General features: G+C 41.7%; 6 protein-coding genes and 2 long non-coding RNA genes across 17 annotated transcripts; 5 read left to right on the top strand and 3 right to left on the bottom strand.

Moving 5' to 3' along the window:
- Positions 1-69: 69 nt before the first annotated feature.
- Positions 70-9,570, bottom strand: LOC124203019 (CD109 antigen-like). 6 transcript variants are annotated; one of them, XM_046599588.1, is made up of 20 exons: positions 9,288-9,570; positions 8,361-8,462; positions 8,101-8,293; positions 7,817-8,041; positions 7,347-7,756; positions 7,113-7,284; positions 6,642-7,048; positions 6,431-6,566; positions 6,223-6,366; positions 6,032-6,160; positions 5,851-5,905; positions 3,454-3,604; positions 3,013-3,130; positions 2,752-2,938; positions 2,160-2,691; positions 1,323-2,100; positions 1,078-1,253; positions 854-1,013; positions 687-789; positions 70-612 (listed from the first exon to the last, which is right to left on the bottom strand). In XM_046599588.1, the coding sequence occupies exons 2-20, from the start codon at positions 8,420-8,422 to the stop codon at positions 368-370; spliced, it is 4,383 nt and encodes a 1,460-aa protein (XP_046455544.1). In that variant the 5' UTR covers positions 8,423-8,462; positions 9,288-9,570; the 3' UTR covers positions 70-367. The 6 variants fall into 6 exon arrangements, with proteins under 6 accessions (XP_046455544.1, XP_046455541.1, XP_046455545.1 ...); XM_046599585.1 differs by lacking the exon at positions 3,454-3,604 and adding an exon at positions 4,028-4,274 and having other exon boundaries at positions 9,288-9,565; XM_046599589.1 differs by lacking the exon at positions 3,454-3,604 and adding an exon at positions 5,420-5,552 and having other exon boundaries at positions 9,288-9,550.
- Positions 9,571-10,674: 1,104 nt separating this feature from the next.
- On the top strand, positions 10,675-11,823 carry LOC124203017. Its single transcript, XR_006878393.1, has 4 exons — positions 10,675-11,128; positions 11,241-11,332; positions 11,406-11,453; positions 11,524-11,823. It is a non-coding gene; the product is annotated as an uncharacterized LOC124203017 (long non-coding RNA).
- Positions 11,824-12,680: 857 nt separating this feature from the next.
- Positions 12,681-13,408, bottom strand: LOC124203018. Its single transcript, XR_006878394.1, has 4 exons — positions 13,325-13,408; positions 13,156-13,253; positions 12,927-13,083; positions 12,681-12,861 (listed from the first exon to the last, which is right to left on the bottom strand). It is a non-coding gene; the product is annotated as an uncharacterized LOC124203018 (long non-coding RNA).
- On the top strand, positions 13,292-13,950 carry LOC124203016. Of its 2 annotated transcripts, XM_046599583.1 has the most exons (4): positions 13,292-13,441; positions 13,503-13,547; positions 13,610-13,621; positions 13,694-13,950. In XM_046599583.1, the coding sequence occupies exons 1-4, from the start codon at positions 13,375-13,377 to the stop codon at positions 13,846-13,848; spliced, it is 279 nt and encodes a 92-aa protein (XP_046455539.1). In that variant the 5' UTR covers positions 13,292-13,374; the 3' UTR covers positions 13,849-13,950. The 2 variants fall into 2 exon arrangements, with proteins under 2 accessions (XP_046455539.1, XP_046455538.1); XM_046599582.1 differs by having other exon boundaries at positions 13,296-13,441; positions 13,610-13,950.
- A 471-nt stretch (positions 13,951-14,421) lies between these two features.
- LOC124203015 (stathmin-4-like) lies at positions 14,422-16,320 on the bottom strand. The gene is made up of 8 exons (XM_046599581.1): positions 16,125-16,320; positions 15,917-15,953; positions 15,795-15,844; positions 15,613-15,738; positions 15,374-15,550; positions 15,176-15,316; positions 14,973-15,113; positions 14,422-14,904 (listed from the first exon to the last, which is right to left on the bottom strand). Exons 2-8 carry the CDS (start codon positions 15,939-15,941, stop codon positions 14,812-14,814), a joined length of 753 nt encoding a protein of 250 aa, XP_046455537.1. The 5' UTR covers positions 15,942-15,953; positions 16,125-16,320; the 3' UTR covers positions 14,422-14,811.
- Positions 16,321-16,390: 70 nt separating this feature from the next.
- Positions 16,391-19,323, top strand: LOC124203011 (armadillo repeat-containing protein 8-like). Its single transcript, XM_046599575.1, has 11 exons — positions 16,391-16,515; positions 16,577-16,650; positions 16,716-16,840; positions 16,910-16,999; positions 17,066-17,259; positions 17,322-17,900; positions 17,962-18,144; positions 18,214-18,423; positions 18,490-18,831; positions 18,899-19,065; positions 19,127-19,323. The coding sequence occupies exons 1-11, from the start codon at positions 16,489-16,491 to the stop codon at positions 19,155-19,157; spliced, it is 2,022 nt and encodes a 673-aa protein (XP_046455531.1). The 5' UTR covers positions 16,391-16,488; the 3' UTR covers positions 19,158-19,323.
- Positions 19,324-19,517: 194 nt separating this feature from the next.
- On the top strand, positions 19,518-21,512 carry LOC124203012. 2 transcript variants are annotated; one of them, XM_046599576.1, is made up of 7 exons: positions 19,518-19,676; positions 19,850-19,926; positions 20,013-20,152; positions 20,239-20,396; positions 20,463-20,536; positions 20,604-20,895; positions 20,997-21,512. In XM_046599576.1, exons 1-7 carry the CDS (start codon positions 19,609-19,611, stop codon positions 21,421-21,423), a joined length of 1,236 nt encoding a protein of 411 aa, XP_046455532.1. In that variant the 5' UTR covers positions 19,518-19,608; the 3' UTR covers positions 21,424-21,512. The 2 variants fall into 2 exon arrangements, with proteins under 2 accessions (XP_046455532.1, XP_046455533.1); XM_046599577.1 differs by lacking the exon at positions 19,850-19,926 and having other exon boundaries at positions 19,616-19,676.
- A 380-nt stretch (positions 21,513-21,892) lies between these two features.
- Positions 21,893-25,449, top strand: LOC124203013. Of its 3 annotated transcripts, none has more exons than XM_046599580.1 (7): positions 21,893-22,588; positions 23,559-23,782; positions 23,851-23,995; positions 24,071-24,349; positions 24,423-24,833; positions 24,903-24,947; positions 25,012-25,449. In XM_046599580.1, exons 1-5 carry the CDS (start codon positions 22,417-22,419, stop codon positions 24,812-24,814), a joined length of 1,212 nt encoding a protein of 403 aa, XP_046455536.1. In that variant the 5' UTR covers positions 21,893-22,416; the 3' UTR covers positions 24,815-24,833; positions 24,903-24,947; positions 25,012-25,449. The 3 variants fall into 3 exon arrangements, with proteins under 3 accessions (XP_046455536.1, XP_046455535.1, XP_046455534.1); XM_046599579.1 differs by having other exon boundaries at positions 21,898-22,588; positions 24,414-24,833; positions 25,008-25,449; XM_046599578.1 differs by having other exon boundaries at positions 21,905-22,588; positions 24,414-24,833.
- The last annotated feature ends 553 nt before the right edge of the window (positions 25,450-26,002 follow it).

Below are 26,002 nucleotides of genomic sequence, written 5' to 3'. Positions count from 1 at the left end.
GGAAGCAAAATCGAGATAGCCTACAATCAATGAAACTGCGGTCTGCTGATTGTTTCAACTAAAAAAGCATATGTTATCAAGCGATCAACTCAGATCACGTGTATTATCAATTTTACATTTTCCTGGACGCAAAAAGATGCAAACGCGAAATAAACCACACACACCTATTTTAAAATTTGTTGTTTTGCTTTAAAACTGGATCGACAATCAACAGTATACAGCCTTGACGGGGCCGGATCAATCAGCACATGGAAAAATGAGGGATCAAATTATTTTTTAAAAAAAAGAGAGAGAAAACAAACAATCAATGAAAAATTTTTAGGATAAATGAGAGACAAGTTAGATAATAATTTTTGTTATGTTGTTGTTAAATTAAGAGTAAAGCACTTGTGAGACCCGACAAAACAAAACAGAGTAACGTCGGGAGCAATGACTGCTGGCCACTGGTGGGGCGGCTATTGCTACGTCCGTCCAGCGTTCCCCATCCTTTGGTTCCTTCTTCGTCTCCACTCCAACCCGGATAAGAAGAGCATTGATTTTTGCAGTCGTTTGACTGACAAATGTCGCACACGTTGGCTGGAACAGGTTCGTAAAACACTCGAGCACGTCGAGCTAATAATGGAAAGAGGGGTGGAAATCAGTCGACCGAAATCAATAAAATTAATTATCATCAATCTGAGACTTACAGCTGTCGTAGTAATCGTACATGACGACGGGCACTTTACGTTGCTCGGCCACTTTGAAAACGCGATACGCTTGAACAGTTGGGCAAACCGTATTCCTCGTCATCTAAAATTTTAATTAACCTTTTCGTTAAATAAGGAAAACAGTCGCATTAAAAAAGGGTTTTTACCTTGTCGAAATACAGGGAAATTCCAGTGCCACCTTCTTTCGTTTCAACTTTCTTGACATCTTTGATGGCTCTGAGACTCGGTAGGGAATCCTCATCCATGACGTAACCCGATGGCAAACTAATTTCCATAACGGCCATGTTGCTCTCCTCACCGACGAAACTGAAATCAATTTGAATAAGTTTAAAAATGAAATTCAAGACGATAATTAGACACCAATTGATACCTGGAGCAGATAGTCAACTGCATGCGGTTCTGATTGGCGTTCTTAAAGAGTTGAGGATCCAGCGTGAATAGCGGCCACTCTCCAGTGACATTCAAATTGTAAGAAGTTGACACTTGGATAATGGAGAATCCACTTCCAACGGCTGAAATTTCCACATGGGTGGTCTTGGGAGGAAGCTGTCGTTACAGAAAAACCAAATGAATTACTTGTTAAAATGGAAACAGAAAAAAGTTTAGTGGTTTTACCTTGAACTTTTGGAGAACCATGGCGTTTTCACGACTGAGAGAAAATGTCTCGGCACCAGTGTCGTGTTTGATTTTGACGTTAATGTTGGTGTTGGGCACTGTAATCTTCTCGGCTAATTTGGCCAGGGCGTACAAACCAATTACCGTGTCCTGAGTGGAAGAGAAACCGCCGTTCGAGTTCCTGTTGGCTACCATCCATTTCATGATGGGCAGGGCCTCAATCACCAGTCCACGTTGGAGGAAAGTCAACAAGGCGTAGGCCGTCATTTCCACGTCGACAGACGTCGTCAAGCTGGACCAAGGATTGGATTTGTCCTTTTCCGATTTGGGTTTCGACCAGAAACGAAACTCTTCTTCCGTCGTGTTGGCTTTAGCCTGAAGCATATCAAAGGCCGCATCCCTCTCTTCAACTTCGGCCAAATGAAGGGCGTAGGTCACCAAGGACAGGGCGTAAGGATCCGTGATGGAAGGCAGTTCCTTGACGAGAAACTCGGCCGCTTTCTGCATACTGGGTCCGTACCTGAGTCCAGCCTTGTTCTCCAGGAATGCCAAAAGGACGTAGGCCGTCAGAGGGACACCTTTGCCGGATCCACCCTGCATGTCCGTGTGAGAGACTTTGCCCACCTCGGGGAATGATCCATTGGGCGCTTGATTGGCCGACAGCCACTTGAGAGAGTCTTCGATGACGTGATCCTCGATGGTGATGTAAGGCTGAGCTTGGCGGAAGGATCGGGCCACAAAAGCCGTCAACCAGGTACTACCAGCGGCATCACTTTTACTAACATTTCAAATGATGAATTAAAAGACTGGACGTAGGGGATAATATTAAATATTTACCCAAAAGCGCTGAAGGATCCATCGTCCCGTTTGTAAGTCAACTCTTTCTGATAGCCCGTCTCCATGAAACCCAAGGCTTTGGAACTGATGGCGTCCGTCAACTGGCCGATATTCTTCAGATATTCCGTGACGACAATGTTGGGCACAAAGAGCAACATGTTCTGCTCTCCGCATCCGAACGGCATCCGCAGCAACGTGTTGAGATTGTTGATGCTGGGACCCATAATGTCGACGATGGCCGAAAGCTCAACGGCGGCCGATCCGGGCACGGCGTTGAAAGGGATGGTGACGGAAACGTTTTTGTTGTAGTTTCGAATGGAGCGCAGGTCCAGGAGATAGGCTTTGTTGCGGTAAATGGTTTCTCCTTCGGCTTTGACGAGGAGTTTCTTGACGATGGCGTCACCGGCCGTGGCCGCTTTGGCCGTCAAACGGAGATCAATGTTCCCCAATGTGGTGGGACGGATGAGGAAAGAGACGGGCGTACCGTCTTGAGCTGGAATTCGCACCGATTTCTTGCGGAATATCGCCTCGCCTTTGTCAAAATGAGTTTATTAGTTCAAGTATCGGGGAAAATAGTTAATAAGTTTCTTACTAGAAATTTCGTTATCTTCCAATCCATTGTCGATAAACTGGAAATCCCCGATATTCTCAAAAGTCAATTCAGCTGTAATTTCCTTGTTCATGTAATTGAAGACGACAGCCTGGATGGCGACGACTTCACCGCGAATAACCGAATAAGGCAAATTCAGTTGGATGAAGAATGGCCGGAAGACTTGCATCTGATGAAAAAACAAACACACAAGAGTTATTAATAACTGGCGTTGGTTTGTTTTGGGCTTGGCTATTTGTTTACCTTGGCAGGTTGTTCAATGACGCCCAGTCCGTGGAATGTATCCAAAGAAAAGGCGGTAATCACCCAGGATGTGATGGTATCCGGGGCTTCTTTAACGAAACGGGCAGTGCCGTCAGTCCTTTTTTTATAAAAAAAGCATTACCGCGATTATTAGTCAAATTTCTTTGTAAATATCTGGTGGGAGAAGAGAGAAAAAGTTGGAAGGAACGTAGAGAACCAACACACACAAAATTAATTGTTGTTCATGCCACACACACACATTCCCCGCGCCTCAATTCAAAGCAAAAAAGCCCCGAATTAGTTAGCGAAAATGAGTCGAATTTTTTTTTTATTTTCATAAAAATTTCATTCGTGGTAGTCTCGTTAAGAAAGTGAAATGGTTTTTAATAAAAATTGTAAATAAAAAGGAAGATTTTTTTTTGTTTCAAGCGAAAAACCAACCCCGCAGTGGTGGAGTTAAAGAGCCAAACTTCTGGGAAAAGGCGGCGGACGCGAATGTTGGTCGCGGATGGATCGGCATCGTCGTCGACAGTTACCGATTTCAAATGGGTACCGCTTTCAAGAGCTATCGAGTCCAAACTACGCCACGTCACTAATTTGGATAATAAGCACAACAAATTTCAATTTTCTACATTTTTTTAAAAAGTCACATTTTTCTTTTGTTTTCTACAAACCCTCCCAAAAAATTAACCGAGAAAAATTGTCTTTTTAAATAAAATATTCAAGCCGATGGAAAGATGGACAGAAAAGGGAAGAAGCTGATAAACGTCCGCACGCGATACAATAATGATTAAACTCTAGTTTGCAAATGGAGTTAGGCTACAGAAATTGTTGATCAGTGGATTAGCGACAAAATTAATCCACGCACACAACATTTTTAGTGGCTTAAAATTAAAAAAATGATGAATAAAAAGAGAGGCGAAATGATTCCGATTAAAAGAGAGATGGATTAATTTCGGTTCATGTTCAACACGAACACGATGTGAAATTCGATGTGCATTGGTATAATATGTACCCGGTGTCGACGGATGAAAAAATCCAAGTCGGGGGAGGATCGCGTAGTAAATAGATTTTAGGATTGTCATCCGCTGGAGTTGGAATACGAGAAAATGCGTACGGTCCCTCTAGCGGAGGACGGATCTGGATAGGCAAAGTAAATGCCGGTCCCTTGTCGACGGCCACCGTGGCGGAACCGCGAGCCGGAATGGGCCGATTGGTCGGTCGATTCACCGCTTTCGGTCGCAACGTCGTTTGTTCGTTCCCTTTTTACATTTTTATTTTATTTTTTAAGTTAAAAAAATTGTGCAACTTTTGTACGACCATTTCAGACATTTTTTAAAAAAATTTCGCCTTTCAATTTAGGAAAAATTGCAGGGAAAAGATAGCAGAAGGAAGAAACTAGTTTGATCACACATCAATACAAATAAAAACACTCGTCCAGCACACATTCTTTCCTTGGCAAAAGCTGTTAGTTCTTTCCACCTTTTTGTTTTGTGTCCACCACCGGAAAAGGAAAGAAAAACAACGTGGTGGTGGTGTATAGAAATGTAGGGGTGGTACCCATTGACTAGCAAATTCTGCCAAAGCCACGTCTCGGGGAAATTTGTTCTCGTCCGTATGGGATTAGATAGAGACGACGACTTTGAGGAATCCGATAATGGATCATTAGCCGGAGCACCTGCCAATGGGGCACTCTGATCGTCCGCCCGATACGTCACTACTGAAGGAGAAAGACAACAAAGAAACAACACAAACGTCCAAAAAAGTCATCAGTATCCCCCAAATGTCAAACCGTCGTCGTCTTAATAGACTCAATTGGTCGCAACCCCCTAAACAGCCAAATAGCTTGAAATTGGAAAATTGAAAAACAATTATACTACAATTAGATATATGTGATAAATTAGTACTGTGTCATCTCGTTAAGCCACAACCAAGTCTCGGGAAAGTGTTGGCGAACCCGACTGGACGACAACACGTCAGGATGACGAGGATCAGCCGAGGGAAACGTGGTGATCGTGTCGAAGGCAGCACGGTAATAAACTTTGACGGGTATTTTAAGATTAGTTCTTTTTGTTAAAGAAAAATCGATAAAGCATTAAATGAAAAGCTTAACGCTACAACAATGGGAAGATCAAAAAAAGGAGAAAAGAGATCGTGCAAACCAGTCGACCGAGAATATCCATATCGTGTCAAATGGAAAACTACACCCATCAACTTTCACTCAAAACATTTACGTTCGGAAAAGAAAGGAGCCTGGAAACTTTCTACTACTAATACAATAGTGGCTCATCCGGCACGACCAGCATATTTGACACGACAAGAATCTCTTGGCGATGAAGCGAGAAAAAAACAGATAACCACACGACATGTTGAGAAAATGAAAGAAGAAGTGAACTGTTTTAAGTACCCCAAGTTGGTGATATCAAGCCAGAGGAAAGTTTCTGGGAAATGTTGACGCAAGGCGATCGGTTCCTCCACCTTCTTAGAGAAAGAAACATCCACGGAAGGTGCGGCCAGTTGTAATTCCTCACACATTATTGCTGAACAGAGGAGGCGGTTAAAAATACCAGAAAAATGTACCGTTAGCATAAAAAGAGTTGGTGTTAGATCAGTTGCCAAGTCGAGAAGGGGATTAAGTGCAAGTGAAAATAGCCTACAGCTGAACATTCGACACGCTGTCCACTTACCTCCACACCTCCTGTGGTTACATATTACATTTCCTCTCCAGAATTCGTAATTACAATCAAACACATAATCTGAATACATATCCACTACTACCCTCAAGGCTATTTTTCATATTTTCTTCAATAACTTAGAAATGGAAAAAAGGTCACTCACCGAACGGCATGCTCTCCTGGATGTATCCATTAGTCAAAACCACAGTGCCGGAATTCTGACAACCGAGAAAAAAAAAGGAGGCGGATGAAATAACGGTTGAGTCAGCTAGAGCAGCGGTTGTTTTTTCCACTATGACTAATGTTGTAATATAAAATTAGAATAAGAAAAAAAAAAGAATTACGCTGAAAACTTCGCCGGCTGTTGCGGATGAAGGCCACCAAAACGAACGTCCTCCAACTTCTGGTAGCCAAGATTCGAAATCTGGGCGACGGGTAGAATCATAAGATTTCACTTCATCCAAAACGTCTTGCTATTATTAAATTAAATTTTCATTAGACCAAACAAAATTAAAAATTTAGAAAAAAAAATTACGCGAGAAATGTCGTTTCCGGTTTTCAAGAGCAAGACGCTCTGATCGACGCCGAGGACGCCAACGTAGGAATTGGGTTTAGCTTTCACCACAATATCGACAGCTTTGCCGGGCTCGACTGAATCCGGCGTCACTTGAATGTCCACCTTTATTACACGACATAACATTTGTTAACTTGTTTCATTGGAAAATTAATGAAATGAGACGTACGAAATTCTGGAAAGTTCCATCGACATCGAAATTGAGGGCGTCGGCCACAACTTCTCCATCGGCTCGGACGTAATAGACGACAACACGAGCCACAGGAGCCATGGCGGCCGTGGCTTGGAACCGGAAAGTGTGTGACCTATCACCAGATGGTGAAACAACAAAATTTAGCCAAAAAGAAATCCGACATTTCACTTGGAAGAAAAGTGTGTACCTTTGGTTTCCGGCCTGAACGGTGCGGGCCACCACCAAATTCCCACGACCCATCACCTCGTAAATGTAAGAATCCAGCGGGGCCGTCGAGTTGACTTCGATGGCAATTTCTTCATTGACTTTAGGATTTTCGGTTTTCAAAATCACTTGGATGAATGAATTGCTGGGCGATTGGGCTCGATTGATGGTGGAAAACCATTCGACTAAATCCTGGTACTGAGTCTCGATGCCCAAAGTGTAGACGTTCTCATCGACTGGCGGGTAAAAGTTGAGTTCTAGAATTCCGTTACGTGGCACGGGATATTCGGTGCGATTGTATTCGTCTTGATTGTGCGAAAATCCGTGCTTGACTATAACGACACCGTTAGCATCTTGAATGGGCGTGTTGTCTTGATAGGCCAGCTTCAACTATTTTAGAAAATATGATTAGTTTTATAAAACATTGTTCTGTAAATATAAAAGAACGACTTACAAAGGCCGTGTACTTGAGACCGGGCTTGAAACTGTCTGACGTCTTAATCAACTCCATTTTATACTTGTACTTGTACAGAGTCAACAATGAGCTCATGTTTTGTTTACGTTCAGTCAAACCTTCAATAACGGTCACGTCGAACCGGATGTCTCGCTCAAAATCATCCACAAGTCTAAAATACAAAAGAAAAATGAAATAATAAATAAACAAATAACAAATTTGACGAGAACTTACTTGAGTTCTTTAAACAAATTGAAATCAACGTCGACTGTGCCGTCAATTTGAACCGTTTTACGAACGGGTTCCGTGAAAAACGGCTGAATGTACGAGACTCTGTACTGCGGGTAAGCGGCGATGGTGACGTTTCCTTTGACGGGTTTGCCGTACGTGTATTTGGCTTTGACGGTGGCCACCATTTTGGATTCGTTAAAAGTCAGATACGTCGGCAGGTCGATGGTGACTTGGAATTTCGGCAGAATGTATTCGGCAACTTGGAAATGTTTGGAGAAACTCTGACCAGACACGACGGCCGTGATGTTCCAGTCACCCAAAACGGGTTGATCCGACAATTGCAGCTCTGATGCAAACACACCTTGTTTGGTGAAGACTCGATTCCATTGCTTGATTCTGTTTCCCTTGCCGTCCTACATTTATAAAAGGGTAAGTTTTCCAACTGGTCGAGATAAAATGTGAAAATAACATACCGTCATGTAAACATCCAAAGAACCGACGACAGATGGTTTGAGTTGAGGATTGACGACAATGACGCGGAATTGTACCAAATGTCCCGGTTTGTAAATGGCCTTATCCGTCTGGATGAAAACCGAGTGACTCTTTTCAGAGTATTCCAGTTCCGTTGTGTTGACAAACGTCAATCCACCAGATCCACGGGCTGTCAAATTATATTTACCGGGTCCCAATTCGCCAATCTGCCAAGAATAAATGGGTCAAATAAGAATTGAACATTTTACTTTTTGAATAATTTTACCTGGAACTTGATGACTTGAGTGGAATTGGGTTCAACAGTGGCACTTTGGGCGTTGCGGACTTGCCCTCCGCCGTCCTGTTGTCCTTCAATGGCTACCACCAGATTGGTCAATGGAGCCCCACCGTGTAAACTGATGGACACGTGATAGTCCAAACTCGGTCGCAGAACTTTGGGGGCCACAATCGTATACGTCCTGAAAACACCCAAAGAATTTTAGTAATTAACGATCAATCAAATGGTATATATAAGAAAAGACTCACCCGTCATTTTGTGCCAATGTACAAGTGAAGAAAGCAACTGCCAGGAGCAGTCTGAGAAGCATGATGACGTCACAGGCGTCGCGAGTGGGATCCTTTTCCGACCTATGACGCAATAAAAAGACATTCAAATCACTAAATAAAGAGAGAAATTCCACTTCCGCTTGACACCTTTTTACCCGACCCTCATATTTCCCACACAGTGATGACGTCACTTTCAATAAACAATAGGGCAGCACACGCCAAACTCAATAGATTTGATCCCGAGAACGAAAAACTTGTGTTAAATTGTAATTGGAAACCGAACCAAAAACGGGTTTCAGTTTGCCTTTCGCTTTCTCTCTCTTATTTCACGCCAAATTTGGACTTTGCCGTTTTTTCCAATCGACTTCTGCTGGAGTCACCGACCACAGCAGCAGCAGCAGATGACCAAGCTGGAAAATTCCAATGACGAGTGGAAATGATTTTTCTAAAAGGAAAAAGGGCAAGCTAGCGGTGTGGTTCCGCAATGTCTTTTTCCCGATTCATTTTATGGTTGTTTTGTATGGTAGAAAAAGAAACGGGTATTTTTTCCTGGCTCAACTTCCGGGGGGGACTAAGCAAATGCCCAGTGACAAGTCAGAAAAATTTTCGCATGCCGGAAGTCCTCCTCTCTTTTAACCACACATCTTTTTTTCTTTTCTGCTTTGAAAACTACAAAGAAAAAGAGAGACAACAACCTGTTGCACGTTTGCAGGTGGAATAGATATGTACGAGAAGAGAATTCTGTGGGTATAGTAGCCCCGAGGCCTTTATAGTCAAGAGGGGCTACACAAGTCGTTCACACACACACAAAATATCAAGAAAACATTCCCCTCTTTGTCAAGGTCAATAAGACGAACCACTTTTAAAAATATTAATGATTTGGAAAAAGAATTCACACAAACATACCCGTGGCCAAAAGAGTTGCTAAACGACGCCAAGACGAACACACTCGCACAATTTAGCACACGATCGCGAATGGAAACGAATCCTAAACGACTGCTGCTTATTATATAACTTGACACGTCCTACACCAAATAAAAGTTTCTCCCACAGACCAAGTTGTTAATTTTTGCTGAATCACACTAAAGAAAATGGATTCCTTTTTCACCACGCAAAGGGAATTTTAAGTGTGTTCACTTTGCCGGCAGGAATGAGACTGAACTGAATGCCCATTTCACCTGTGGGCGATTCGGTATTAACGGGGCAGGTACGTAGATGGCGCGTGTGGGCAGACTCTTTTTTTGTTTTGACGGCGCATATGTCTCTTTCGCAACTGTTTTCAGGTGAAATTGCAATCATTCGGGGATTGGCAAAACATTCGCTTCATCATCCTTCGAGTAATGAATTTAATAAATATTTCTATGACGCGATATGTTAAGTCGATTCTATGCTATTTGCATTTTTTAATTCGACTAGGATTCATATGCAAATTTTATATCACCTCTTTCTATACAGGGAAGCCATCTAGCGGTCAAATTATTCGTTTTGTGATACAAATTTCGAAACGTACCAAATCTTGCCGCGACAAACTGTAGTGTTTAAATTCTGTAAAATGATTTCATTAATGTAGAAATTTCCAATGAAATTAACCCACTGGGAATCCAACTTTTGTAGAAAACGGATCCCCGTACTAATAACCTACTCCTCCTCTTTCTGTGCAACTCAAAAGGAATAGGTCACCTCCAAAATGATAAAGAGAAAGTTGCTGCTGGTACCAGTAAAGGTAGGACAACATCCGTGAGAAGAATGAGACGAATATGCAGATGGGGTTTTCCTCAACATCCGGGAATATATTAGACATCCGGATGATCTCAATATTTTTTTCGAAACGTCATTTTCACTTTGGTTTCCGCTGATGATTAGATTTGGAATAAATCAATAACAAGGCAAGCAAAATAAAAGGTGGCTTTCGTAAATTAACCGAAATCAAACTACCACAATTTCCTCTTCAATCAGAGACATAATTCTAAATTAGAATAAACCTGTTGCATATTCCTGTTCGAGATACAGGACCGTTCAGACGTCAAATTATATGATGGCCTCCTCCACCGGGGTCTTCGCTAATTGGCTATTCATTGCCATGACTCTGTTCATCCTTCAAGGTTTGGAATTTAAGAAATTAATTTGGTTTACTAAATAAAGTAAATGGAATTTTTCATTACAAACAGGTGTCGTGGGGAGTCCGATCGAGTTTTCGGAAGACGATTTACGTGCTGGTATGTATAATTTTAAAAATGTCAAATTCTAATTGTTTAAAGAAAGTCTAATTTATAAAACCATTTTTGGGGAATACAACGACAAGTAGGCGATCCAACCGATTACGAACGAGAGGAGCGTATCTGGAAACACATCAAAGATTTCCTCTTTGGCTAATCGCTTAAAGTTAAATCCACCTGGAATTCCAAGATTTTTGTTGGACATTGCTATTCGTGATTTTGACGATTCAATCTGTTTGCTAAACTCTACTCAATTTTTCCAAATCTGGTAGAATATTGAACTCCTATCCCATACAATCAATAATACATACACGCAATTATCATTCAAATATACTACTGCTTCAACCCGCCTCCAAATTATCCCTTTTTTAACGTAGGCAGGGTAAATAGCACATTAGAACTTAGAAGTTAATGTTGGAAGTTAAATTTTCCATCAATAAATGAGAGCTTTAGCTTAAATGACACAAACAGCATCTAGTCAGCATTTCTCATTTTGGTTTCCTTCAGTGATTAGAGATTATTTTGATTTGGGTAAGTAAAAGATTTACAAACATAACCAAAATTTGGCGGCCACAATTTCCACTTGAAACGGAGAAATTCTAAAATGGAACAAACTTTCTTCGTATTCTTGTTCGAAATCCAGCACCGTTCAGACGTGAAATTATATGATGGCCTCCTCCACCGGGATCTTCGCTTATTGGCTATTCATTACGATGACTCTTTTCATCCTTCAAGGTTTGAAATTTAAGAAATTAATTTGGTTTACTAAATAAAATTTGAAATTAATTGAGATTTTCATTAAAAACAGGTGTCCTGGGAAGTCCGTTCGATTTGTCTGAAGGCGAATTACGTGCTGGTATGCAATTTTGTTAAGTCAATTTCACATTGTTGAAAGAAAATAATTTGTTAATATTTTTGTGGAATAGAACGAGAAATAAGCGATTCAACAGATTACGAACGAGAGGAGCGTTTCTGGGAACACATCAAAAATTTCTTAGGTGGATTTTTGGGCTAATCTTTTCACGAAAATGCTATCTACCCGGATTTATAAAAAGTCTATTTGCACATTGTTGTTCGTGATTTTGACGATCCAAACTTTTTTCCGGCTAGCCATTTTTCCTAATCTCTCTTCAAATTTTTCAAAATCTGTAAGGATGTTGAACTCGTATGCCTGTAAGCATATACATACAATTTTCATTCAAATAGACTATACTGCTTATATCCAATTCCGAAATGTCCCTTCCTTAACTTAGGTATAAGACTTTTTTTTTTACCATCGTAGGGCAGGTATTAACACATTAAAACTTAAAGTGAAATTTTTCCATTAAACCTAAGATGGAATGTCGCGATCGGCATCTCGTCAGCATTTTTCATTTTGGTTTCCTTCAATTAAATTAGAGATTATTTTTATCTCGACAAGTTAACAATTCAAACAAAATAAGTTGGCGACCACAATTTTCTTATTAAGAGGAGAATATCATTAATTGTCAACCATAAATGTTGTGGTGTTGATAAACAAGAGATTCAAATACCAAATCAAGAGGCGGACCACAGTTTCCTCATTGCAACTAACACAACCGCAGAAAACAGTCGTCGAATTCTGTGATTAAAAAAACATAACTGCATAAACACACAAGGGGTTAGTATATAGAGGCTATAGATTATTAACTCTATTCACTTTGAAACTTGAAGTGAACCTACCTGGACGGTCACGACAGAATGGCATCCAACAAGCGGAAGGTCGTTTACTTCTTTCTTTTAGCCGCCACACTGTCAATCATCGCAGGTACTACAATCTACGAATAAGAATGTAATCCAATTAAATTTAAAAATACTAATTCTTGCAGGTGCTTCAGCCAATCCCGTAAGTTTGGAAGACGCAGAATCATCGCGTAAGTCAACATGATAAAAAATTAATCAACCAAATTAATAACACTTTGCAATAACTCAACAGTCAATCAAGATTTGGAATTACAAGATGAACAACGATGGGAAAATAAATCGGAATTTGAAACACCTAACGAATCATCTAATGACGAAGAACGACTACAACGACAGCAGCAGCCATTTTGGCACAGAGTCGGCGTGAACGTCAAACATTTTATAAATGGGTATAGAGCAGGTTGATCGACACGCGCTAATAAAGTTGCTGCCTTTTCCATGTTGCATAACGATTCCATTGAGTTAATCAGAGTATCTGTTGACAACAGAATATAAATTCTCGTCTTCCTTCATTCATTCATATCACTATTTTGTTTAACAACCTATCAAATAAAATGGAATTCAAATTGGCGTTAAGAATCAATAAGGATGAGTAAACTTTAGTTACCATTAATTTTCTGCCGGATAAATACCCCTATCGTAGGACAGGGTAAAAACACATTAGAACTCGGTTAAATTTTTCCATGAATAAGCGAGACCTTTCGCTGGTATGTTGCCATCCGCATAAGTCAGCAAGTTTCACCCGTGGCGACAACAATTTTCTCCTTGAAACAAGAGATATTCAAAACAATAATTTTAAAAACAACAATCCCAGAATAATAAGATTTTTTTCCAACCACAATTATTAAGGTGTTGATATAAATAAGAGGAAATCAAAATGTTGAACCACAGTTTCCTCATTGCAATTAACACAACCACAGGAAACAGTCAAATTCTGTGATAGGCCAAAAATATAAATGAGTTAAAAACGCAAGAGCTTGCATAAAGGCCACATAGATTATTAACTCTATTCACTTTGAAACTTGGAGCGGACCTACCTGGACGGTCACGACAGAATGCCATCCAACAAGCGGAAGGTCGTTTACTTCTTTCTTTTAGCCGCCACAGTTTCAATCATCGCAGGTACTTTAATCTACGAATAAGAATGTAATCCAATTAAATTTAAAAATACTAATTCTTGCAGGTGCTTCAGCCAATCCCGTCAGTTTGGAAAACGCAGAATCATCGCGTAAGTCGACATAATAAAACAATTAAAAAACCAAATTAAAAAAACTTGCAATAATTCGACAGTCAATCAAGACTTGAAGTCTCAAGATGAACACCAAAATGAAGCTAACAATCGTTCGACAAGATGCTTCAGGTCGCCTTGCCCAAGGTACGGATCGAATCCTTATGGATGGAGATTTGGAACACCCAACGAATCATCTGCTGACGAAGAACGACAAAAACGTGACGAAAACAATTTGTGGTACAGAGCCGGGATGAAGACCAAACAATTTTTTAACAAGTTAAAAAATAAAATAGGTTGATCAACATGCGTAATAATAATATTGCTGCCTTTTCCATGTTGTATAACTTTTCGACTGCATTAATCTGAATATCTGTTGAATACAAGTTTAATTCTAATCTTACTATAGAATAACATTTTAAAATTGATATCATTCCATTTTTTTACATATACTATATAATCCATCAAATAAAATGGAATGATAATTAGCGCTAAGAATTAATAAGTTATTTATACTCACAGGTTCCGCTTTTAATTTAAGAATAAACTGAAGTTCCCATTTATTTTCTGTAGAAAAATCCAGGAAGTTGAAACATTCGTCTTGAAGTCGTATCCAACGTTGTCGGTTGCCCCACGTTTGGCATGATTAGCATAAAATAACCATAGGGTTATAACCGCAAAGTACTGCCTTGACGATAAAGATTCATGAATACTTTATAATTATAACACAAAAAAATCTGAAAACTAACTTACCATGGAAATGAATTTTCAGTCATGTAAATTTCGAATGGCCATCATCTAAACGAACTCGCTAAAAACTAACCACTCTCAAACAACAATTTTCTCTAAATAGCTGACATTAAAATGACGGAGGTAATGCGAAGATTTTCTTTATTAAATAATACTGACGAATTAATAATTTTGAATAGCGTGCCGAAAATATGATTCACCATATAGTAACCGATTTGAGCAAAATGGACTACCTTAAAACAGATGGTTGAACTCTTTTCAATTTACCAGAAAGGGGAGATAGCAAAATGGCTTGGAAACGACAAACCAACGTACAGGAAAAGGCAAACAGAGAAAAAAGAGTTCAATGTGCGCTTGTAGCTGCAATTTTTAACGTATTGTAAACGTTAAAACAATTAATAGCAAAGACCCACCCCAAGTTGACCAGAACAAATGAAATTCAATAAATAAAGGGGTAACTTAATAAAGAAAGCTCAAACGTCTTCGCGATTCTATGGGCAAGTTCATCGGAATGTTAGCCGGATGAGGCAGTCTCTCCTTCATCACATTGGCCCCCACCAGACAGACGATTTTCCTTCTTTTGGCGAGCAAGTTCACCGCGACGATCCTACAACCGCACACAATTATTGTTAACGGCATCTTTTACATTAGGAATGAACAAAAATAACAAATTACCTGTTCCTTGAGCTTCTCCAGCATCTCCTTTTCAATCTCTTCGCGTTTTTCAGCCGCCAGTTGAATCTTGGAATGGATTTGCTCCTCCATGGCTTTGGTCTTTTCTTCACTGCTCTGTTTGACAGACTTGATATGTTCTTCCTGCAATAAATTAATTTAAATTAATTTCTAGTTTCCATGCGAATAATTAAAGACATTATTACGTGAAGGCGTAGCTTCTCTTGAAGTTGTTTGATGATTTCGTCACGCTTCTCATCAGCTGATTTCAGCTTCTCGTCAATTTGCTTTTGGATCTCTTGAAGCTTGGTATCGTTAGTCACCCTGACTGTTTCCACTCGTTCCAACTAGGCACGATGAATAAGTTTACCAGATAACTTATCTTTACAATGAAATACACTTACATGCTCCTTCAACTTGGTCTTGAGAGAGTTCAAGTGAGCCTCTCTCTTCTCCTGAGATTCCTCCATCTTCGCATCTAAATTTTCTTTGGTTTTGGTGACAAAAGTTGAGACAATCTCTTGCCTCTTTTGCACAGCTTGGTTGATTTTCTCATCCACATCATTGATGGACCTATTAGCCTGGAGAAATCACAAAACACCCCTAAGTAACTGTGACGAGTTAATTTGCTTCTTTGACCAACCTCACGCCTTTCCTTGGCCGCCAATAGCTTCCTCTCAATCTCTTCTTCAGAGGGCTGAGGACGAGTTGGTGTTGAAACAGTGAGTGGTGAAGGGGGGCGATCGCTTACTGGTTCTGCTAAGATAACCTAGTTGACAATGAACCATGAAGTTATGTTTCAGTGAACATGTGGCAAGACTTTACCTCATAACTCAATCCTCCCTTGGATTTCTCTTCCCCACGAATAGCAGCAACTGCAAGCACCATAATACCAAGAGTTAGGCAACTCTAAACCACAAAAGATTGACCAATGAAATCCTACATACCTTCTTGATCAATAGGGCTAGACATAGCTGTAGACACCTAATCGATTAAGATCAATAAAAAGATTACGTCATGAATTCAGGCGTGGTCCTCGTCACGATCAATTCCAACAAAGGAAGTTTAAACAAGGATTCACAATTCAATTGGCAAGTACAAATATTAACCCTCTACTCAAATGACAGTGTAAATTAACGTTGAACAATCAATTACCTTGGCAAAGACAAAATTATAAAGGAAAAAAGTCTCGTGGAGGAGTTCGAACCAACGTTCTCGTTTGCAAGCGAAATGGCGAATGAATGCAAGTGAAATAGAATAACGAAACTGGCTACTGGGGTTCAGTTGACATGGCGACCGCCTTTTGTTACTTACCCCCTCCCCATTTTTGCGGGCGCGGGAAAAGTGAAAACTCTTGCCCTGCAGCTGATTTTTATGAAAAACGAAAACTGGCGCCCTTTTCAATTTTACAACGCCATCTAAAGTGAAAAAGTTGCACTATGTACTAGTAGCGTCTGCTAGCAGACAATCCGGCTTGAGCCATTTTCGAACAGAGACGCATTTTCATTTGGGAAGAAAAATGACTAAACTAATTCATTCAATCATGGTAAAGAATTCGGGACATTTTTCCATTCTGGTTATTTTTATCAATTATTTGGTCATTTTAGGACGTTGAGAGCTGTAACTCGTACGTTGACAACCTTTACGATGTAGACAGTGCAAAATGCCTAGATGCTGTCATGTAAATATTTTTGTATTTGTATTCCAAGAAAGGAAAGTGATAATCCAACAGTTGTTTTTTCATAGATACATCAAAAACATGATTATCGGTTCCAACAAGGCCAAGAATATGATCATTCAACAGGGTATTACTCCAAGATTGATTCAGTTACTCGACGATCCTATTGGTGGTGATGATCTCAAATTGGAGGGTAAATATCACATTCAGAAATAGGGTGTCACAACAATAGATTCAATCGGTTTTCTTTGTTGATTTTTAGTGATAGCAGTGATTGGATCCCTTGCACGAGGAGATGAAAACCACATTAAATCCCTAACAGCAGCGGGAGTTATTCCTTTCCTACTAAACAGTAACGTGATTTCCTTTGTAGCTAATTTGAAACTAAAATCTGAAACTTTTCTTTTTCATGTGACAGATGTCTGCGCATCAACAAATCCTCAAGTTATTGAATTTGCCCTCAGAGCCCTGCAACAGTTATTTCAGAACGAAGCGACAAAGACTGACCTCCTGTTTGCAGATTCAAGATTGGTGCCCCAGCTGTTGAAACTCATGCCACTGTCAGTTTGCAACCAAATATCTGTCACTTCCATCTTTACCAATGCCTGCAAGGTGGATAGTACAATGTCAATAATGCCTGAAAGATTGATACATTTCAACTTTTTTGAACCTAGACGTCTGAACACCAAGCGATTCTCTGCGCCAACGGAGCCGTTCCAGCCCTGGCCGCTTTGCTCAATTCTCCTGTAGGCGATGTTCAGTTAGCCACTTTGGACGCTATCGCTTCCCTGTGCTATCAGAACCAACGCGTTTCGGCCCTTCTGACTGTCTCCAGCTTCGGCGGCAAATCCGTGACGGACCACTTGGTGACTTTGATGGCCCGTGACAGGCCGGTGGCCATGCAGCTTGTAGCAGCCCGCTGTCTGACCTATCTACATCGAGCTGGAGCGATCTGTGCTGACGATGGCAAGATCTTGTACAAGACATTGCCTTGTCTGGTGCGGATGTGCCGGAAAGAGAACAGGCGAACGGAAAAGGCTCTTGGTGCGGAAACACTGGCCTATCTGATAGAAGTTGACACGGAACTGCAAAGAGTGGCCTCCATTTCCGACCACCTCATTCAAAATCTTTCGCTATTTTTGGCTAAAACTCGAGATAACTCGTCGGTGCAGCAACTTGGAGTCGAGTCGATTGACGAAGACGCTCCTGCCAGCGCCAAAGAAGTTCAAAATCTGAAACAAGCCGCTCTCCGGGTAATTCATTCAATTCCATTCAAACGAGAAAGAGATACTTAATATGATTCCTTGTCAAAAGGCATTTGCATCGTTGGGCGCCAATGACGAAGACATCCGTAAAAGGATCATTGAGACGGACCAGTTGATGGATCACGTGGTGACGGGATTGACGGAATGTGGGGATCACAGAGTCCAGTTGGCTGCCGTCCGGTGCCTTCATTCTCTGTCTCGATCTGTCCAGCAACTACGAACAACTTTTCAAGTAATTCAATCACCCCCCCAAACAAATTTGAGCCAAGGTCTGTAACAAGGTGACGTTCAATTCAATTAGGATCATTCAGTGTGGAAGCCGCTGATGAAGTTATTGCAGAATGCGGACGAAGACATTTTGGCCGTGGCGTCGTCGACGCTGTGCAATTTGCTGTTGGAATTCTCGCCGTCCAAGGAGCCCATCCTCGAGTCTGGTGCCGTGGAACTTTTATGCAATTTGACGCGTAGAGAAGATTCCGCTCTGAGACTCAACGGCATTTGGGCCCTGATGGTATTTGTTCATCGAGTCCAAAGACAACAAAATTGATTCAATTGACCCCCGTCTTATATTATATAGAACATGGCGTTCCAGGCCGAGCAGAAAATCAAGATTCAAATCTTGTCGTCGCTGGGCACGGACCAAGTCTTCCGGCTCCTCTCTGACCACGAAGTTGGCGTCGTCATGAAAACGCTTGGCTTATTGAGGAATTTGTTATCGACAAAGCCGCATATTGATTTGATTATGGCCCAGCACGGTCGTCAGATCATGCAGGCCGTCATTCTGATATTGGAGGGCGAGCACAGCCCCGACGTCAAGGAACAGGCCCTGTGCATTCTGGCCAATATCGCTGACGGTGAAACGGCCAAGGAATTCATCATGTCCAATGAGGACGTCCTGCGCAAACTCACCAATTACATGGTATCTAATATTTTTAAATCCATCCATCGCCTCCCAAGTTTAATACGTCAATTCTATTTTCTTCCAGTCGCATTCGAATGTCAAACTGCAGACGGCCGCCACGTTTTGCATCGGCAATTTGGCGTGGAACGAAGACAACGGCTGCCTCGAACGTCAGGCGCGTCTGAGGGAATTGGGCGTTTATCGAATTTTGCAGCAACTCCTCTGCACCAACGACGCCACACTCTTCGAAAAGTAAAACGTAGAATTTCATTGACCTTGACGTTGCATAATAACGTTTCCTTGTCTTTAACAGGGTCAAAGCGGCACTGCAGCAGTTCTCCTAAACAAATCGGAAGTCTCCTACACCACGCCCCTATCAAATATTTGTGTATTTTACATAATTTGGAAATACTCGGAATCCGGCAACTGTTTATGTCTCATAAGATAACTTTATTATCATCATTATTATAATTCTAATAATAATAATATATGTCTTATTATAATCTGAAATAATCGGTTGGCGAAAAAAAAAGAAAGATACAAGATAAAAGCCGGAATCTTCTTTTGTCCTCCGCCCTTCCATCGGCGCGCCATTATTACATAGGAAAAAGAAGGAGATATATCCAATTACGCGGGGATCCTAATTAGCTTTTAGCGTATGGCATTTCGATGCTGCTGCTGCTGGGTTAGGAGCCGAGGAGGAGGTGATCGATACTACACGCGCCGGGTGCTGTAAGACATTGCCCGAAATGAAAAAGGAGATGAAGAAGAAAAAATCCCTTCCGCCCCGAGACGATGGATGTGTGTGTGTGGGTCGAGTCGCGGCTGCGCGCGCGGGAGCAGCTCCTCCTGGCAGATGTGGGGTTGGTTTCTTTTTTTTTTTTTTTTTTAGATTTATCATCTCTCTCTTCTCAAGCCGAGGAGGAGGGAGAGATATAGAGGTGGTACCACCACCTTTTGTGTGTAGCAGTCCATAACATATCGACGTTTTCTGGAGCTTGTTGCAAAAACTTGTTGGTGGCACACATTTTGACAGATCTGATGCTGAGCAGCAGGATCCCAGTTGTCGTCACTTTTTGATGGAATGGATGAACTTTCCTCCTCACACGTCCAGTAGAAATTGTTGTGGATTTTTGTCTCATTTGCTGCTGGTGCCAGTCTCAATTGTGTGCGGATCGGAATTTTGGTTTTGAATGAAGGAATGACTGCTGCCCTATCGCCATCGTCCATCACCACTAGGAGGATCGCCACGTCTACATTTTGGTTATCCGGCCAGGATCAGCAACAACATTGTGTCGATTCGTCACTGACAACATCCGATCCCGTTCAATGTCTCAAGGTAAAAATCAATTTCATCAAATCAATTACAAATGACATTTTTGTTTGCTAATTTTTCGATTGACATTGAAACACCCCCAAAAAAAGTTGCTTAGGGAACTCAATGGCCAGGTATCGGCCTATCATCAATTGGCCACGTCTTTGGGCACATCCAGTGGAGACGGCCAAAATCTTCGCGGCCGACTGAAACGCACCAGGCGACGAGCTCGTCAGCTGGCCAGTATCGTTCGACGGTTAATCCTCACGTAAACATTTTTTAACAATTGCTTTCTCCAGTTATTAATACAATTATTTTTATTTCTTAAAAATAGGTTGGATAATAATGTGGGTGGTGAGTCGTCTGGCCGGCTGTGGTGTCTCCTCTACTGCTGCCTTTACGTCCTGGGTTTGTGAATAGCATTTGGTCTTATTGATACTTTGAAGTTACGATCAAGTTTCTGATATTTTTGCAGCACTGGAAATGCAGAGGACGTTGCAATTGCAGTGCACGTTCGCCCTTTATCCGGCTGCGGGATTCATCAACACTGGGCTGGTGGTTGTCCAGCAACAGCAAATGAAACCGGCCAACAAGCAGCAACAAAAGAAACAAAAGAAGAAGAAGCCGAAAGCCAGCAACAACAATCGGACCAACAATCGTCGGTTGCAAAATCACATGGAGTCGAGTTGTTTGGTCGACGATGACGACGACGTCCCACTGGCGGATCTCTTGAGCCTGGAAAGGGCCGAAATCAATCAACTCCAACAGTAAGAATAGAGCCATTCATATAGTTTTGCAGCATCAATATTGATTTTTGTCGTTTTTTCTCGACCACTTTTTTTTTTGAAAAATCGTGGCTAAAAAAAAGGGAAATTGAGGAACTGGAAGGAGCGCTGCAAGAATTGCGTACCAACTACAACGTAGTGGAGATTGAATCTTATCTGACGATGACAGATCCACTGGAACGACTGGGCTGTGATTCGGCCTCATCGGCCGTGTGCCAACAACACAATAGATCGATCATCAACAACCAGACAACAACAACATCAACGACGACGACGACCTGCTATTATTACAACAGCAACGACAGTGGCGGCGCTAGTGGCGGCTATTGCAATGTCGCCGACGATTCGATCGGTTCATTGTCCTCGTCTTCTTCCTACCACGAAGAGGAGGAAGAGGAGGAGGAGGAGGATTCCAGTAGTGTAGTTAATCAACGTCGCTGCCTTTGTGTTGTCATGGCAATCGTCATCATCGTCTTCATTTTGGCCACCATTCTCGGTGCTTCTCTTTAACTCTCAACTCTCTCTCAACTTGATTCAAAATGTTTTTTGATATTATCCTGCGAAGGAAACGAGACGGATCAATACAATTTTGTACAGAGGCGGACATTTGACGTGGTTGCAACTCGCATAAAATGATGGCCATTGCAAGTTGAGAGAGAGAGAGAGAGACGTGCCGGAATTTTATTTGATGATGGATCTTTTCTTTGGCTCTTGTCGAATCAGAGCTATGCACTGGGACATCAGCCTTTCTCTATTTCGCCAACTAGATCACACAATAGGAGCCGGCCCCCCCCCCGTTGTGTGGGTTAAAGCGAAATGACAGCCCAACGCTCCTGGGCTGCCATCGATTTTTTCTCTACCCCCTCTAGCAGCTCCTGAAAGGAGTGAAAAGAAAAAAAAGGGGGAAGAAGAAAAACGGCTCCTGCTGGAGGCAGGCAAACGGGGGAGGGGAGTTATTTGATCGATATCAATGGGAGGCGTGGCCGAGGAGCGCCCAGCAAAGGAGTGGGCGGGAACTGCATTAGAAAGAAGGGTATGTACTACGACTATACGTTTAGATATATAAGATGGCCAAGAGGGGAGAGTCTGACATATGCACCCCCCCCACCCTTATCATCCTCCTCCTCTATGTATTCCAGTCGACTATATCTATCTACTACTATACCTTATAATACTGGCGTGCGTGTCGCTTTTAAGGAGCATTGCTACAGCGACAGCCGATCCGGACACAGTGTGGCTGCGTGAGTGTGTGAGTGTGACGTGTGTCTGTCTTGTTTGTTGTGTGTGTGTTTCTGTACTACCGCCAGGAGAGTCTCCCCCCCTCTCGGGAGCCATTTCTGTTTTTTCTTTCCCAGGAAACAACATCTCATTATGGGTGACGGCGATCAAACTTTCTTCTCCTAATTGAACACAACTTTTGACGAGAGAAATGGTCCATCAAGTGCTGTCGCCGATTGACGTCCGTGAATTGGCGTGTTAATAATAATAGTACGAGAGTCCAGGATGATGTCGACGCTGTTGGAGACTTTCTACTACCATTGGAGGAAGAAGAAGAAAATCCGGCGGCTCAATCATCAGCATCCGTCAACTTTATTGGCGTCGTGGCTGACGAAATTATTCGTCGTCACATTCGTTAGTCTTTTGTGCTACGCATCGGCGGAGAAAAACAAACACTGCAAGTTTACCCCTTTTTTGTTGTTGTCCTTTTGTTCCAATCTCATTTGCATATTATGCACATCGTCGGGGGGATTTGAAATGTTTGGTCACGATGAGAGTCACGACTTCAAAGTGATCCGATTTTTCTTTTTCTCTCACCGACGCGACGACCCGCTTTGGTGCGGAAATCTTTTCCTCTCAGACTACGGTGCTGGTTGGGCTAATATTGCCGGGGCTATAGTTCCTCTCTCTCGGTTGTGATGATGCCGAGCTGCATCCACAATGTTTCTCCCCTCTTCCTGTCATTCCACATATCCTTTCCCAGTCTTGTGTATATTCCCAGGGCAGGAGCATCAGCAAGGAGCCGATCGATACTTGTTTCTCCTTCCAGCGTCCCTCCATTCTTTTCTCTTCGCTCCCTTTTTTTCTTCTCCCATCATACTATAAAAGAGAGCGTGGATAAAACCTTAGGCTCAGCTATATAATATCCCATCATGTTAGCCAGAAACTTGGATATAGGCTGCTCCTGCTGCTGGTGTATGGCCTTTAGAAACTATTACAGATAAGGACTATAGTAGGCATATAATCTATAGTAAGGGGTCTCCGGGATCCGCCATCGGCTATGTAGGATCTTTTTGTGTAGGCACCCTTTTTTTCACGAGATTTAGCGACAAACTTGACACACAAAAGATGCCGGAGGGTAAATATCTCTACACAGATCGATGGCTTCTAATCAAGTCTATTATAGTTATTAGAACGTGCGCGGGAATATTTGAAAAAATATAAAACTCGTTTGGTTGCTGCTGCCGTCATTGTCAAAAAGTCCAATGTAGAGCTCGTGTAGTAATGACCGTCATCACGCGATTGAATCGCCTACAGTCACGCATAGGTGTTATATTATTCTCAACTAATTGGGTGTAAATTCGGTCGTGTAAGGCGAGCTATAGATGGAAGTTGATTTAACGCATTTTGACGCATTATATCGGCAGATCACGTGGCGTCGCTGTGCAAGAGCCATTTCCTGCAGCAACTTTATCGCAAAATCGATGGGGCCGTTTTGAGGTCGCAGAACGAGCACAATTTGGATTGCCTCATCACTTTCCAAACGGAAACAGTCCTCCAACGTTTCATGCTCCGCTTCGATCAACTTCAACTCGACTGCAACGATCATCTCTTCATCTACGATGGAGCTCACGCCACCGGCGTTTACAAGGTACTACTACTATCAATCATTGATTGTTTAGAGAGTAGTACATTAATCACTTTTTTCCTGACTGATAGGCCGACCTGTCGTGTCGTCACACGCGTCAAAGCGTCGGCACAATAACCACACGAACCAATTTTGTCACGCTCAAATACGTCACAGATGCTTGGGGCACTGAGACCAGCGGATTTCATCTTGTCGTCACCGCATTCAAAGATAAAAGTAAAATCCCACGTTTTTAACATTTCAATTTGAGATTTTTTCTTTAAAAACAATATTTTTCAAACCATTTCGTAGCGGAATTTGTTTGCCGGGATTTCCGATGCGCCCAAAAGGATTTCTGCATTTCCACCGATTTGCTCTGCGATGGCGTCAATCACTGCGGCGATAACACGGACGAAACCACCACGTCACTCTGCGCAGACAGCGATCAACATTTCAAAATCCTCGGATTGAATTTGCCGGTCTTTGGTGCAGTGGCCGGAAGTATTGGTGTTGTCATTCTCTGCGCAGTGACGGCCATTATCGTCGTCTGCTGCTGTCGGAGAAAGAAACCAGGGCCTGCTACAACTTCTGGTAAATTATCAAATTGTTTCTAATTGCAAAACGGAATAATAGATATTATTGAACACGACAACAGCTGGAGCAGCAGCAGCAAGTAGTGGCAATAACGGTCGACTAGTCGACGATGGCAACCAGCAGCAAAAACCCATTGCCAATTTGTTGTCCAACGATTCTGCTGTCAAAATGCCACTGCCCACCACCACCACTACACCCGGTGGGTACATGACACTTCCGTTGAATAAATCATCAGCAGTCACGATGTCGGGAAACCGGCATCCCCCTGCAATCGATCAGGGCCATTTTCTTCGACGAGTCACAACAATGGGAATGCAGCTGCTGGCACATCTCAGCAGCAGCAATTCTCCTACCATCACTCGCAACAGTTCAGCACATTGCAGAGGCACCACCATCAACAACACGACAACAGTTCATCTGCTCAACAGCAGCAGTTTCAACTTTTGGTGCCTGGCAATATGAAAATGGCCGTCTCGGACAGGTAACTAGCCTTCTTTTTAATTCATTATTCAAGACCATTTTTATGCAATTTGTCTTTGTCAAATTTCAGTGACGGAGCATCAAACAATAAAGACGAATGGTTCGTCTAATTTTGGTGAGTTGACATTTGGTACGTGATTAAATTAGCCAAATTTTTAATGTTTTCCATCTTTTGACAGCAACCGTTATCAATCGACTGCAGGGGGTTTCGCATATTTTTACAGAATAAAAAGCTGTAACGATATTCCAGGGCGTATAGAGGGAGAAAGAAGATATCTACATAATCATCATTATAATTATTGGATATTATTCCTTTGGATACCAAGATCATGTTTGTTTGTTTATTTCATATCAGTTGTGCTGGTACTCGTTCATTTTTCTTAAATTGCATATCTATTGGCAGCAACAGCAAATGGCTGGTTTTGTTTAGCGAGTCAACAAGTACTTATTGTAATGATGTGGGCGATCCAAAAAACATTCGCGTCAAAGTACTTAAAATAACGTAACAAAAATTGAACATATCGATGGATATCCGCCGTAATAAAGAGTCAAATTCCTGTTTTTTTTTTCACCCAAAAGCTAATTCGTTAATTAAATACAGTTCCATAACCACACCATTTCTGATTTTATTCTATCATGCGACAATTACGGAGACGCGTGTATCTCGAGTCTCAACATATTGACATCATATTTATTACCGGTGCACATCGCCACATCCATTCATATTACCCGGCTTACAGCATAAATACAAATGTTGTAAAATTTGACACTAGATGGCGTTTAGTATTGTTATAAACAAAATGTCCGAAAGTGTTGCTTTATCTGTGTTTCGAGTGTTTTTGTTTTTATCGGTTTTTACGAACCAAATTCAACCTTAATTTGATATGCAAGCAAGTATTTAATTGTTAATTGAACACCATAGATAATTGTTACATGCATATCTGTATTCTACTAATGCTAGATATTGTGTCTGACTGTCTGTTATGTTGTCCCATCTGGCATTGGCATTCCTAGTTTTAACAACGAGTTCCTGAATATTTCATATTTCATATTAGCCACAACTTCAGGTACCGATCATCAAATGAATGACCAATTTTCTTTACAGGTACCAGTATTTATGAGTTTTTTCTTTGCATCAAAAGGCATGGTCAATGCTCCAGTAGAGAGCAG

Source organism: Daphnia pulex, chromosome 9 (assembly GCF_021134715.1).
Source record: "Daphnia pulex isolate KAP4 chromosome 9, ASM2113471v1".
Lineage (NCBI taxonomy): Eukaryota > Metazoa > Arthropoda > Branchiopoda > Diplostraca > Daphniidae > Daphnia > Daphnia pulex.
Note: the sequence above shows the minus strand (reverse complement) of the source record. Positions and strands in the feature narration are given on the sequence as shown.

Bases quoted from the DNA above. Each gene is read 5' to 3' on its own strand.
- LOC124203019 (XM_046599585.1), bottom strand. From the start codon at position 8,422: ATGCTTCTCAGACTGCTCCTGGCAGTTGCTTTCTTCACTTGTACATTG. The intron at 8,042-8,100 runs GTAAAATTATTC...TATTCTTGGCAG, and splicing joins CTCAAGTCATCAAGTTCCAG to ATTGGCGAATTGGGACCCGG. The intron at 1,014-1,077 runs GTATCAATTGGT...AATTGATTTCAG, and splicing joins CAGTTGACTATCTGCTCCAG to TTTCGTCGGTGAGGAGAGCA.
- LOC124203016 (XM_046599582.1), top strand. From the start codon at position 13,375: ATGCCATCCAACAAGCGGAAGGTCGTTTACTTCTTTCTTTTAGCCGCC. The intron at 13,442-13,502 runs GTACTTTAATCT...TAATTCTTGCAG, and splicing joins CACAGTTTCAATCATCGCAG to GTGCTTCAGCCAATCCCGTC. The intron at 13,548-13,609 runs GTAAGTCGACAT...ATAATTCGACAG, and splicing joins GGAAAACGCAGAATCATCGC to TCAATCAAGACTTGAAGTCT.
- LOC124203015 (XM_046599581.1), bottom strand. From the start codon at position 15,941: ATGTCTAGCCCTATTGATCAAGAAG. The intron at 15,739-15,794 runs GTAAAGTCTTGC...ATTGTCAACTAG, and splicing joins AGGGAGGATTGAGTTATGAG to GTTATCTTAGCAGAACCAGT. The intron at 15,317-15,373 runs GTAAGTGTATTT...CATCGTGCCTAG, and splicing joins AGACCAAGTTGAAGGAGCAT to TTGGAACGAGTGGAAACAGT.
- LOC124203011 (XM_046599575.1), top strand. From the start codon at position 16,489: ATGACTAAACTAATTCATTCAATCATG. The intron at 16,516-16,576 runs GTAAAGAATTCG...TGGTCATTTTAG, and splicing joins AACTAATTCATTCAATCATG to GACGTTGAGAGCTGTAACTC. The intron at 19,066-19,126 runs GTAAAACGTAGA...TGTCTTTAACAG, and splicing joins GACGCCACACTCTTCGAAAA to GGTCAAAGCGGCACTGCAGC.
- LOC124203012 (XM_046599576.1), top strand. From the start codon at position 19,609: ATGGATGTGTGTGTGTGGGTCGAGTCGCGGCTGCGCGCGCGGGAGCAG. The intron at 19,677-19,849 runs GTTGGTTTCTTT...ACATTTTGACAG, and splicing joins CTCCTCCTGGCAGATGTGGG to ATCTGATGCTGAGCAGCAGG. The intron at 20,153-20,238 runs GTAAAAATCAAT...CCCCAAAAAAAG, and splicing joins ATCCCGTTCAATGTCTCAAG to TTGCTTAGGGAACTCAATGG.
- LOC124203013 (XM_046599579.1), top strand. From the start codon at position 22,417: ATGATGTCGACGCTGTTGGAGACTTTCTACTACCATTGGAGGAAGAAG. The intron at 23,996-24,070 runs GTAAAATCCCAC...ACCATTTCGTAG, and splicing joins CACCGCATTCAAAGATAAAA to CGGAATTTGTTTGCCGGGAT. The intron at 24,350-24,413 runs GTAAATTATCAA...ACACGACAACAG, and splicing joins AGGGCCTGCTACAACTTCTG to CTGGAGCAGCAGCAGCAAGT.